The sequence below is a fragment of the Tenrec ecaudatus genome, chromosome 8, assembly GCF_050624435.1.
Source record: "Tenrec ecaudatus isolate mTenEca1 chromosome 8, mTenEca1.hap1, whole genome shotgun sequence".
Taxonomy (NCBI): Eukaryota; Metazoa; Chordata; class Mammalia; order Afrosoricida; family Tenrecidae; genus Tenrec; species Tenrec ecaudatus.
Genome location: NC_134537.1, coordinates 109637224 through 109650664, shown reverse-complemented (window position 1 = coordinate 109650664; position 13441 = coordinate 109637224). Strand labels below are relative to the sequence as shown.

The following is a 13441-nucleotide window of genomic DNA, read 5'->3' as shown; positions in this document are numbered from 1 at the left end:
GCACCAGGACAAGGCTCACGCCATCCACGCCCGTGGTGAACACCATCCCATCCCGGCCTCGCGGGGCGTGGCGCCCAGCTCCACCCCCAGGCAGCACTCTTCGCTCCACCCTCGCACAGACCCTCCCTATTTACCGTGCGTCTAGGTTCCCAGCCCCACACCTGCCACAGGGACCCTGGGCCCCAGGCCCATCCTTTATCACCTGTCTCAGGAAGGCAGCTCCAACCCTGCCCTTTGCTTAATGAGCAAGTGGATTCAGATGCACAAAGCCATAAGCCATGGGTAGGTATGCATGTTTCTTGGTTCCTCTCCCTCCCTCCTACCCTGTACCCCAGGCTCCTCCTCATCCTGCCTCTCCCATCTTTTGATGTGCAGTCCTAAATACCTCAAAGAACTGGTTGGTTGGTTAAAAGCCACCTGCCTAGAAAACGATTTGGGTCGTTCACTGTCCCCCAATTGCTGAAACTGTTCCATCACAGCCCTGCCTTAAGCCATTTCTTCCATGCCTGCTGGTGGCACCCACAACTGCGGGGCGCCCGCTAGCCCGCCTTGGTGGTTCCTCCGATGGTCCCACGTTGGCATCCTGCAGACAGAGCTCAGAATGTTCCATACTCTTCAGCCCAGAGCCTGCTACCCTAGGTGGGTGGAGTGGCCAGAGGCCCCCAGTGTGGCCCCACACCTGTGGGAGCAAAGAGCAGCTCAGAGGAGGCTCCCAGGGGCAGGAACAAATGGGACAGAAGGCACTCCAAGGACGACTGCTGTGGGTGGAACGGGGAGAAGGCCAAGGACACGCCATTGGCTCTCGGGCAGCGGGGGCGGTGTGGGGCTATTCTTAAGCACCTGTGCTACAAGGATGAAGTTAGAGCATCTGAGGGAGCCCCGCTCCTGGATTCCAACCCCACTCCCATTAGGATGTCAAGTGGAGTCCCCAGGTTCTGTAACTGCCACACCCCGCCCTCAAGTCTGCCAGAAAGCCTCCTGCGGAGATCTGTGGAAGATGCTGCATAGGGGGACTGATTCCACTGCAAAATAGGTCATTGGGAATGCCGGTGGCTTCGAGTCATGGAAGTCAAAGTCCTGCCAGCCACACATTGTATGTCTGGAAAGTCATCCAGGTGAAGCAGGCTGGACCTCCCTAAGGGTCAGAGCCATTTTGGGGCTGTAGGCTCTGCCCCTCATCAGATCAGGCAACAGAGGACCCGGGACCAGGCGACCCACGGATCCAGAAAGCCAGACCATTCCTGAGGGGCAGGAAGAAACTCCATCAAAGCCATGGCCCCAGCCACTGGTGTGAATGGGCTCGTGACATATCCCTTCCTGACTCCTTGCAAGATGCCTTCTTGATCGAAACAGGTAGATTTCCCACAGATGCTCAGCTTCCTGTGTTGGAAATGACTGAGGAGCATTTGCCTCACTCTAGGCGTCCCCCCTAGGTGTCCCTGTGAGATGGAGAAAGGCACTCTATGGAGAGCTTGGCCACAACAGAGGGGGCTTGAAAAAGTTCATGGGAAAATCCCAGTATCTTTTACTTCCATTTTTACACCAAGTTTTTGAAGCCCCTCCTGTTACAAAAGGTGTAGACACTGCTGGGTAGTTTTCAGCACAAGGGTGGGTGAGAGGCAGGCAGGCAGGCGTGGGTGGGTACCATGTTGGTTGACTGAAGAAGTGGGTACCAAGCAAATCCTCCAAGGCGTCAGAATCTGCCAGGGCCTCATCACCTCTCCCCGCATGTCTTTGCAGATGCGCTGGCTCCCTCCCTCAGAGGCTACGTCTCAGGGTTGGAAGTCCCGTCAGTTCTGCTGAATACTATGTAAGTATTATTCTCCGTTGGGAATGTAGCACGTGCCTTGCGTGCCCGGCTGGGGAAGGGGCGCGCTCTCCCACTGTGCTCCACTCCCACGTGTGCACTTACTGCACGTCTGCCTTTGTCCAACTCCCGGAAACCGGCAGTGGACGGTGCATAAAGGTTTCTGAAGTGAGCTTTGGAATGCACTCTGTGTGAGTCTGACTTGAATGGACTCCCTGAAGAGCCCTGGGACTCATGCTCCAAAGGCAGATCACTCTGTTGACCCAGATCAGGGCACCTTCATCTCAAGCTGTGGGGGGGGGGGCACGGACTGCTAAATGCGGGCTCCATCAACCGAGGCTCTTGCTTCACTTGTCACCTGCTGACCAGCCCTGGTCCTGGGCCAGAAGGAGGACATCTTCATCCTCAAAAATAGGGGAAAGATCAGGAATGAACACCAGAGTATCAAAGTGCACGGTGACATGGCCAGTGTGCGCGGCCACCCCGTAGGCCCACAGCGCTGCTGACCAGGATGCTTTTCCTGGTGGTGGTCGGAAGAAACACGTGGAGGGAGACTATGTCCATGTTCCAAGACATCCAGCAGGAGCCCTGGTGCCCTAGCGGGTACGTTTGGCTGCTCACTACAAGATCGCACCTCGGAGTCACCGGGCCTCTCAGCAGGAGAAAGACGGAGCTTTCTAGTCCCATAGACAATACCGTCTCAGAAGCCCCCGGGGCTCGTCCTACCCTGTCGTATCGGGTCGCTGTGAGTCAGCATCCACTGGGGGTAGGGAGTGAGTGAGTGAGTGAGTGAGTGAGTGAGTGAGTGAGTGAGTGAGTGAGTGAGTGAGTGAGTGAAGACATCAATACATTAAAAGGGTGTCTGTGCATCCCTGGCCCGGGCTTTCTCTGGCCGTGCATGGGTCAAACATCACTCATCCTCAGGGATAAGCATCCAGTTCCGAGGTCAAACAGGGCTTTACAGATTTCTTCATAGAAAGATTCCCAGAGGCTTTACTCTCATGTGAACATCCTGAGTCTGTAAGAGAAGTAGGCATACAGTGTGGAATATTTTGCAGCTGTTTTGAGACCAGGGAGCCCTTACCAGTGTCTTCATGTTTTACGTAGAGCGTCCTTTGGTAAACTGTATCCTGTCCTATTATCCAGGAGGTGATATCAGCCAGTGATGTCAACTCCAGAGAGCCTTGGATGGTGTGAGGCGTGTGGAAAATGTAGTGCAGGACAATGTGGAAGGTACTTGTAGCTATCCCTCACTTTAGAAATGGTGTCGTGGTTCCTGTGCAAGTACTCTTTTAAGATGAAATATTAAAAAAAAAACTCACTGCCATCGAGTCCATGCCAACTAGCAGCGAGCCTGTAGGACAGGACAGCTCGAGCTGCCGAGAGAGACCGTGACTCTTCACAGTAGATGGCCCTCTCTCCCCCATGGGGCGGCTAGTGGCTGTGAACTGCTGACCTCATAGTTAGCAGTCCAACAGGTCACCAACTCACCCCCAGGGCTCCTTGAAGTGGCATTAGTAGATGGTAAATGTATGTTAAATTCCTTTTGGAAAAGTAGTCTGAAATCTTATGGTCTTTACCTATAGTGTTTAAAGTGTTCTCTTCAATCTTTCACTCTCTTGTAAAATCTAAACGTTTGCTTTAGAAGACACGCTGTACTGTCTTCGCCGTATTCCTCCCCACAGAATGCCATTCTTAAGTGTTAACATTTATTCCAAGGTGTAAGTCCAGAATTACATAAGCCATGGTTTATATCCATCGGCCCGAAAATCTTAAAGTCACTTATCCTCTCAGCACGCTGTCTTCATTCAGAAAACCTTCATCATGGAGTCATACGGGAGCGTTGGGCCAGCATGGCCTCATGAACACAGTTCTAAAAGCTGCCATTCCGTCGGCCCAGCTGTGACTCTCGTTCCCGTCCCTCTTCCATGACTCCATTCTGGCAGGGCCTTCAACTAGTAGAGGTTTCTAAGGTGAGCTAACCGGAATGTCTGACCGTCAAGAAAGCGTTCACACCCTGAAATGTCCATCTGTAACTCCGCATGTGCAACGACTAAGGGAGCTGATGTCATTCCTCAAGAGGTTGTCAGAGAAGTCACTGAGGACAAGCAGATCCTGAAGTCTGGGCAACTTCTAGAGAGCCGGGACAGATCAGCCGTTGAGAACGAAGAGTGGGCGGAAGTGGCAGGTGAGCAGGCATCCAAGAAAGGGGAGCCAAGCACCTGTCCGCAGTGTCCTGCTCCGAGAGAGCTGAGGGAGCTGAGACACCTGCATATCTGGCCATGTCGGTCAGCCTAAGGGAGCAGCACTTGCTTGTTTCGTTCTCAGTTTTTTGGTTTTTTCTTTTCTTAGCGCATTTCTGTAGCCCAAAGGGAAGGCATCCAGCATGAAGCAGTTCTACAAGCTGCAGTGTGAAGGCTCTTGAACTTCTTTCAGATTGACTCATATAATTCCTGTCAAATCCTCAATCTCAACGGATTCACCAATCATCCAGGAATGTAGAGGCAGCAATGGGGACCAAAGAAAGGCTTGCTGTTCATCCCCTTTGCAAGAACAGCATATAAAACCCTGTAGGGTCTGAAGAAAGATCTACAGTGGCTGCTGAGGGTGACTCATTTATTCTGAGTAAAAGTCGGACCAGAGGCCAGACGCCTGCCTTTGGTAAGGGTCATTACCACGCTAGGGGTTGGGGATTACGTCTCCCATCCTGCCTGAAGTTAAACCAGTTCCATGTGGCTCCTTCTTGTCTCTTGGATCAAGGACCTTTCCAGACAGCCAATAACCCAAGTTACATAATCCTAGGGAAATGTAACTTAAAATTGGGAACAGGGGTGCTGATGAGCTAATGTAAACATTTTACAGCAAAATGAGTCTCACCAAGGCCAAATGAAGGGCAGATGCCACTGACAGCATCCTTGGCCCAAGTGACCCTTCTCAACTCACCATGGGACGCTTCTTCACCACTCACTGCTTTTCTTACATGAAAAAGAAGGTACCAGAGTGGGGAGCAGCAGCAGTGCTGTCTGGTGTCCGATAGAAGCCAGCAGGTAGATTGGCCATCACTTCTGATGGAATGGAGCCTCAAGTCCTCGCCTTCCAAATCCTGAGTGAAATTCGCATCCTTCAAGGACACTTCCTATTAGCAAAGGAAACCCAGTGGCTTGAGGCTGTCTTTGTCCCTAAGGAGCTTAAGCTTAATGGGAGTCACAGACTTCAGTGTCTTGCCCAGGTGATAAGATGCCCTGTGTGGGGGGCCTGCTACGAGACAGCTCCAAGGTAGGACACGTCTGTGTGGGGATGGGTGTGAGCAGTGCTGCCACTGGCATGGGGGGGCGGGGCAGTGAGCACACACAAGCCCATGGGAAGCCCAGGAGTCAGATGCGAGGTGCCCTTTGCTCGGGGTGTGGACAGTGTTCCCTGCTGCAAACTCGGCCCTCACATCCCGAGGGTTCAGCCGTTGTCATTAGAAAGTGTCCGTTCCCAGAGAGGTTGCGATCAAGAAAGCATGAGCAAGGTTTCTTATCCCTTCCCTGTCGGGCCTCCAAATGTAGGCAGTTGGTTTTGTCTGTTTTCAGGAAAAGAAAAACCGTTGGGATTTGGGGCTGCGGTGAGAGTGCTCTTCTTTTCGAGCTCGTGACGATTCCCTGGGTCAGGGACCGAGACCAGGAATGATAGGCACATGTCGTTAATGGCCGCACCAATCTAGACAAGGCCATTACAAGTGACAACATAGCTGGGATGTGAAACAATTGCGCTTCACGTTTCCTTTAGGGACGAATGGCCTGGTGTGTCGTGGGCTGTGGATGAGGCCTTAGGCACAGTGTCATCCTTAGGGGAGCGTTGGGTTCTAGCGGCCAGGGCAGGAGCTTTGCAGGGAGAAGGCACGGGCTCTTCATGCCCGCGAGAGAGCCGCTGACAATGCTGCAGTCCACACCAGCCATCTTCCCACTGTAGTGTCCAGAGATCAGTACGCATGGTACTTCGAATGATTTATTCCGCCCCTTGCCAAACTCTCTGACACTTGAATTCATTAGCACAACAAATATTCAGGGAACATCTGTGAGTGTGAGGGCTGTCCCAGGTGTCAAGGATTTAACAGTGAACAAAACCAGGCTCAGATGAAGGTGTGCCTCCATGCAGGTACGCTGTGTAGCGGGGAGGTGGCTGTGAGGGGCCGCAGATTCCAACTCACAGCAGCTGTAGCTACAACAGGGACAAAAACGACCTTGACCTGTGCCCTCCTCACAACTTTGTGCACCTTCTTAGCAGCTGCTGTGGCGGTCATCTTTCAGGGTCTTCCTGCCACCTTGCTTCGCACGAACGCCTCGGTGCAGCTTGGACTTCTTCCTTACGGCCCCAGCCTTTCTTGAGCAGACTCCTGCAGGGATGGCCTGTCGGCTGGTTCTTATAATACTGCACTTTCTCGGCTCGAGCTGCCCGTGGCCATTTTCTGCTCAACTCCGTTGATTTCATCATTTTCTCTTTACACTCAGGGCGACACGGAGGGGAAGGGGAATACATGCGAACAGGAGTGAGGGGTATGGCGTGCTGGGGGCAGCGGGGTCAAAGGGACTGGTGTTGGCAGGGAGGGATGTCTAGGTTATGCAGGGGAGCCGGAGGCCACCTGACAGGACATCTGAATGTAGACCCAGAAAATGCCTGCGTTTGAGAGTCAGTGTTTGTAGGGCATTTCCATTATCTTCTCGTTCTATTCCTTCATCAAACCAGACCTCACTCAACCAGCCCTGGTCTTGCGTCTCTCGTTTCCTGGAATACACGGGTCTGCGGGCAGCCAGCCTGACTTATGTGAGGCTGTAGAAAGGCCTTAGAGAAGAGCCGGGCTGTCTTGAAGGGGGGAGGGGGAGTTGGCTTCTCCGCCCTCCTGTTGCCACACTTCCCGACTCCTTGTTTATTTTTTTAACCATTTTATTGGGGATTCTTACAGATCTTCTAACAATCCATCCATCCATTGTATCAAACACATATGTACATATGCTGCCATCATCCTTTTCAAAACATTTTCTACTTGAGCCCTTAGTATCAGCTCGTTTTTCCCTCATCTCTACCCAGCCCTCCCATCCTCATGGAAACCCTGATAAATTATATTTTCATATCTCACATCATCTGATACTGATCCTGTCAACATCTTGTGATCACGTAGGCTTGTGTGCTGCTTCCCCTTTACTTTAAGTAAAAGACAGCCAGCCAACTGGTGGTGAGGCTGGTGCTTCCTGAACAAACCAACACCAACTTCAGTGAACGCTGCAGGGTGTGCATTTTCTGGTGGTCTCGGAGACGCCAGTCTCGGGCCCCAGTGAGGTGACCCAGCTCTTTTCTAGAGGAAGATCTAAGAGGCTAGACTGTATGTTACATTGAGTCTATGCCCACTTGCAGTGAGTGAACTCTACTTTGGGGGTTTTGAGCATGTGAAACTGTACTGGCTCAGAAAGCCTCAATCGTTCACCCGCAGAAGGGTGCTGGGTTCCCAAGGCAGAGCCCACGAAGTGGCCAGGGCTCCTGGATACAGTGGGCCCAAACTCAAGACCACGAAACTTCATGGAAACGCTCCGGCCTGCTCTTTCTGCACTGAACACCTGGTGGTTTAGGATTGCTGGCCATGAGGTGACCACCCACATTTAACCCCCAGCACTATCGGCTCCTTTGGCCGTAGGTGATGACCCACAGATTGAACTTCAGTGGCTCCACAGCTCCCTGAAGCACTCGCTCAGGTTTCAGAAGTGGACACACACAGGCTGCTGTACTCCCTGTTAAGTTGCAAAGGTTCTTTGGGTCCTCTCTCAGGCCTCTGCACAACAGAGCCAGGCTCAGGCCGCTACCCCAACCATCGAGGAACCCCTGTGGGGGACTTGCTGCTGCTCCTGCAACTCACCGAGAGAGAGCCAGGCTGGCAGGGCACGTGCTCCCTCACCCCGGCAGCCCACTGTGAGCTCAAGTCCAGGGTCCCCAAGGCATCTGAGGACCAGAGGCGGCTCTCAAACCACAGGCCTGTGGGCTCCTGCACCGGAAGTTGGGAGGGTCGGAGGAAGTGTGTGGGGTGGTGGGTTTCATTTCCAAAGAGCAGAGTTTGTTTTTCCGACCTCAGGTCACTCGGCTTTCACCTGGAAATGAAGAATCGTTCACAGTCCATCTTTGAATGAGTTCTTTTAATCATTGTGGTTTGGGGTTTGTTTGGTTAAAGTCTTAAGGATTCCCCCTCCCTGCTTTTCATTCTGAGAAGAGACAATCTGGTCCAGCTAAGATCCCCTCAGCCTTACCCGCTGGCTGAGTTAGGTGCCAGTCCCAGACCACCTGCTCACACTCTCAGGGAACAGCCACTCGGGGTTTGCCACCATTGTGCGCGGATGTTCACGGAGCCCTGCTACCAGAATCTGCCTCGTCTGCAGGCAGGGAAGTAGGGCTGCGGATTCAGCAACTGTAGGGAGCAGGTCCTGGGGCATCTGTGGAGCCACCAGGGTTAGTGCAAACTGGCAGCCTGCAGGAGGAATATTAAACATCACTCAGCTGCTAGGTCTGTGTACCTTGTGCAGGCGGGTTCTCAGTGGGCCTGGGGAAGAACAAGAAATGGTCCAGATGTGCTCTTGCTGGTTTGTGTGCTCCTGTGGGTGCAAGGAGAGTGCACAGGACAGCAACACAGTTCGGCTGGAGAACCACAGCCCTGCTCTCCCCGCCTTTGGAGACCTAGCTGGGGTCTCCTGCTGCCTGGGGATTCCTTGCCTGCACCTTCACTCAGCGGCTGTCTGCTTCTTGGCCAGGTGGACCCCTTGCCACCTCTGCCCACAAGGGGTTTACCCCACACCCAGCCCCTGCAGTCCTGAAGGCACATCCCAGTGCCCTGGCAGCAGGCCTTCCTCTGCCCCACCAAGCCCCAGGGTGCTGAGAGCTTTTCAGGCCACTGGTGAAAGGTCCTTTTTGGAGGGCAGTTTGCCCAGCTCAGCAGCGGTGACCCTTGGTGCTGATGCCCTGAGAGCCGTCTGCTCATGGCTCACAGTGCTCCCCCCTCCCCCCTGCAGGTTCCAGGTGTGTGATGGTGGCTGCAATCTGTCTTGTGGGTGTTAATGCGATCTTCAATGGTGGCCACTGTTCTCAAGCGGTTCTACAAAACTGGAACGCACTGGTAAGTTCCACAGCGGTGTGGGATGACCTGATGGGACCAGCGCTACTCCAGTGGTCACTGGCACTGCGGGCCCCAAGGGGCACTGGTGTTGCCCAGGGGTCTTCTCTTCTTGCCCGTGGGCTGCCAGGGAGGTGCCCAGACAGCAATTTATCCCCAGAGCATGGCCTCGCTCGAACGGGGCCCTCCCCACAGCCTTCCCAGGTGAGGCAGACACCCCCGAGCACCCACAGCAGCTTGAAATGAGTTACTCCACCAGAGAGAATATGACGGAGAAAAGCATTCCCAAGAAGCCCCCAACGAAGCCCTTTCAATGACAATGAACATTTCTGGTAGAAATCTTTTTTCAAGTATAGCACATCCCTTTTTCCTGATTAGTCCGTTTGCACTGAAGCTAATGCCGCTCTTGCTTGGGGGCTCAAGACCTTGTTATGAGCCTCTTCAGAAGCAGGTAACTCATGACCCCCGCCCGGCCAGTAGCACATTCCTGGGAACGTTCCCTTGTCTTATTTCATTGTTTGAAGCCGCCTTGTGTCAGAAGGCTGTGCTTGGTGGGGTGTCTGTATTTCCTGTCCATATCCACCTGTTAGCTTCTGCTCCCATGAAGAGGTTCTACCCGCATGAACAAGTTCCACTCTGCCCCACTGGAGCCACTAAAGCAAAAAGCCACACCATGGCACCCGGCGGCAGCAATTTAACATGACCCACTTTAAGAAAACAAAACAAAGTGGCATCCCTAGAAGTCACCTGCCTGCTGGGCAAGAAGCTTGGAGAATCAGTGGTTCTCAACCTGTGGGTTGGGACCCCTTCGTAGGGGTCGCCTGATTCGTAACAGTAACAAAATGACAGTGAGGAAGTAGCAACGGAAATAATTTTATGGTTGGGGAGTCACCAGAACATGAGGAACTGTACGAAAGGGTCGTAGCATTAGGAAGGCTGAGAACCACTGTGCTAGATCTTTTTGGAAAGTCTGGTTTAGAAGAACAGCAGGAGGGCCCGGCAGACCCACAGCGGTTCTTGTTTCGGCCCAAATAAGGCAGCAGCTCTCTTCCCCAGGAGAGGCGGCAAGATTCCTGCTAAGGACAGGGGACCAAGCCATTCGGGCCAGGAAAAGTCATTAACACATTTTGGGGCTTAAGCCATTTCATACTCATACCAGCTCAGCCAGAGGTGCCTGCAGCCCTTGCTGGAGACCGCCTCCTACCTCCCCTGCATGCCTCCCCCCCCCAACCTGCTAGCAACCTGTGCTTCCCATGCTACTGCCGTTTGCCCACCCTGAGCGCCAGGGACCTTCTCCAGCCACTATTGAGTGCTTTCTGATTGGTGTAGCCTGCCCAGGGTGGTCTTGCTGAGAGGCTCACACAGGGACACTTTTTCATATGCGCGCATGGTCTTTCCCCCCCCCCCCCCCCCACTTTCCCCTCCAAGGAAACTTAAGAGACCAATGATAAGACATCTGTACTACTATTGTGTATGTAGTAAGGGAGGGGGGGGACCTTCATGATGTTTTTAAAAATTCATCCCAAGTTCCAGTCACTGAGGACGCTGGAGCTGAGGAACCCGGAAGCTGCAGCTTTAGTCACCTGTTGATTTCCTGGTGGGGCAAAGAGGGGGGTACCTGCTGAGGGCAGCTGAACAGGGCTGCGGGTACACTGAGAGGCACAGGGCTGGCCCGCTCCAGGTTCTCCTTGGGTCAAATGGATTGGTATGTGGTGAAGGGGAACCCCATAAGGATTATGGGAGGTATTGCCCAGTATGACAAGTGTGCTTGGTATCACTAAAATTATACACCTGAAGAGTAACTCAATTGCCAAATGATGTTTTATATAAGAAGGCTTCACAAAGTAGACTGGAATCAGAGAGGGGTTTTCCCAAAATGCTTTTGAAGCCCTCATTTTTTAATAACTTTAAAAAAATAGGTGTACAAACTAGGGTGATATGTCAGACCACTGTTCTTGTGGGCAGAGCCAGCCTGCACTGAGGTGACCTAGGGTCCCAGCAGAGCTGGAACCTCGGGAGTGGGCGGTTCTGGTGGCCACTGTGGGCCGTGGTGGGCACAGGGGGCCATCGGAGTGGGGTGTGTGGAGCGGGAGAGGAACTATTGGTGAAGGAGCACTATTCCCCTGCAGAGGGGAGCTTCTGAGGTGTCAGCTGGCCCTTTTATGACAGGTTAATGCCAGCACTTAATATTAAAAAATGAAGCTGACCAGTCTAAAGTGAAAGATACCATAATTCTTATCACTTAAAAGCTGTCGTCACATAATGTCTCGTATGTATTTAGAGTGGGGCGAAGTGGGTATGGGACCTTTGTAGGACTGAGTCAATAGTAGAGGGAGCGATCGAGGGAAGACATGATTGGCCATCAGTCACATGTTCGTGGAAAAGGCCCCTCCAGGCTGGAGCAGTACCAGGAGGCACCTGGGCAAACCAAGGCCAAATTACAAATGGGAAGGACAAGTGAAGTGGGCAAGCCTCCACCTGGGCACTGGGTACCCCCAACAAGCCTTCTACCCCGGCCCCTCTGCCATAGCACCAAGGGCCCCAAGATGTTTCTGATTGAGAAAATGAAGTGTTTTAGAACTCAGTGTCCCCTGATGTTCCGCTGCCTTCATACCGGGGTGGTTACCTACCTCCAGAGCTTATGTACAGAGGGACATCCGCCATTGTCCCTCCCGAGTGTGTGCTGTGACAGCATTTGCTCCTCAATCTGAGCCTACCCCCCTCAGCCCCCCCTTACCACGATGCCTTGTTTTCCCGGATGCCTTTGGATGCTGTTTAAAATGTCCTCTTTAATACATTCCAAGGTTTGAACTCCGTCCCCAGTTAAACCTCGTCCTTGTTTATAGGGACTGAAATAGCCCCATCTTGACCTTCTGTTCAGTCTGGGAACATGGAAGGCAGTGCAGCTGCATTCCTTTCCCATGCGGGAAGGGGAAGCAAATTTCCATGGCAGTTAAGGGACACTCGGCGGCCATGTGCGGCGCCTCCCTTCTTCCCCAGCATCACCGCTCCTAGCCAGGCTGAATTAATGAACCAGCCTTGGACCCCTTTCTTCCTGCCCACTGGGCCAAATGTTGAACTGCGTGATTGCATATTTGTTGCATTTTGAGGTCAGTGGGTGTTTTTCCCCTGGGAAGCTGCAGACAATTCCCAATCCCCCAAGCTCCCAGCTTCCTGGAGGAGGAGGAGAAGGTCCTTGGTAGGATAAGGTTCTGAGACCCTCTTGTTGTCTGAAGGTGTAGTGGCATTTTTGTTCTGTGCCTGGGACCGTATCTTGGGGCTGAGGAAAGGCAGTTATTCTCCGAAAAGAAAGGAACCATTCATGGTCATCCTTGCCAAAGCCGTGGCCCAGTCACAGAAGCCCGGAGTAGGAGCTGAGAAAGCCCTAAGGCTGTTGTCCATCCCAAGGGGCAGCTGGGAGAGGAGAGGACACACCACATGTTCTTGTCAAAAGCAGATGTCAGCCCAGCCGCTGGGGTCCTGGCACGATGGTGGGGGGCTTGGCGAGCCTGAGGGGAGGTGGTCAGGTCATCATCGCACTGCCGAAAGCCGAGTGACGGTAGAGTCGGGTGGAAGCGTGAACGAGGAAAGGCAAACCACTACTGTGGTGTAGAGGTGAGCGGAGCAGGCCTGTGTGCCAGGCCAGCATCACGGCTGGGCTCGGTGAGTGTCGGGCAGAGTTGGAGCTGTTTAGGTCAGTGTGGTGAGTCAGCTTGGACGAGTGGCCTTAGAAGTCACAGCAGAGAAGTCCAGTAGAAAGCGGGGCATTCTGATAAGGAATCATCGAAGAAATCTCTGTGGGGCCAACAGGGAGCCCAGACCAGTAGGGTGCCCACCGGGTGACTAGACACACGAGTCCAAGCAGCAGCAGCAGACCTACAGACTGTGCCAGTGCCTTGCCCTTCCTTTGGGCCCCGTATAGGGGCCTGCTGGCTCAGTCCCTCCTCTCTGAAGGTCCTGAAAGGTCTGCAGGGACCCTCATCTGTACATCCACTCCCAGGTGGCCTCAGAGCCCGAGCTCTGTGAGTAGCCTGTTGGTGACGGGCTGCCAGCCCGTGCCTTGGTTCCATGTAAGGCAGCCAGAGCAGGGCTGCTGCTCCTCAGAGCAGGTCTCTTGCATAAAAGACACACAGCTGGCTGGCATGTGATCCAGTATGGAAAAGACATGGAGCTTGTCAAGTCAAAGATGTTGGCAGAAATCAGTTCTTGTCCAGACACCACTGGGGCAGGAGAGGTGTCATCCCCTTCATGCTGACCAACCTCTGGGAGGAGCCGGAGCCCCTTTGGCAGGTAAAGGGCAAGGCAGGTGTCCACAGTATGTGGAGTGTCCAGGAGAAGGTCAAGAGCTAATGAGGGAATTTGGGCTACTCTGTACTACCCAAGGCAATTGGGCAGTGCCAGGCCCGGCCTCATAAAGACACTGCTCTCATTACCCACTGGGGCTGTGGCCTGCCGTGCACACAACACGGAGAACCCTGGACCTCACCCCCAACAGGTGGGGG

The 13441-nt window shown here is 53.4% G+C and overlaps 1 protein-coding gene across 2 annotated transcripts in view; it reads left to right on the top strand.

Moving 5' to 3' along the window:
• The window catches only part of RBPMS (RNA binding protein, mRNA processing factor), a 184932-nt gene that overhangs the window by 168433 nt on the left and 3058 nt on the right, over positions 1-13441 (top strand). For both annotated transcript variants that reach the window (XM_075556728.1, XM_075556727.1), the window contains 2 exons: positions 1741-1810; positions 8839-8942. In XM_075556728.1, coding sequence (XP_075412843.1) covers positions 1741-1810; positions 8839-8884 — 116 coding nt within the window. In that variant the 3' untranslated portion in view covers positions 8885-8942. The remainder of the gene's footprint in view (positions 1-1740; positions 1811-8838; positions 8943-13441) is intronic.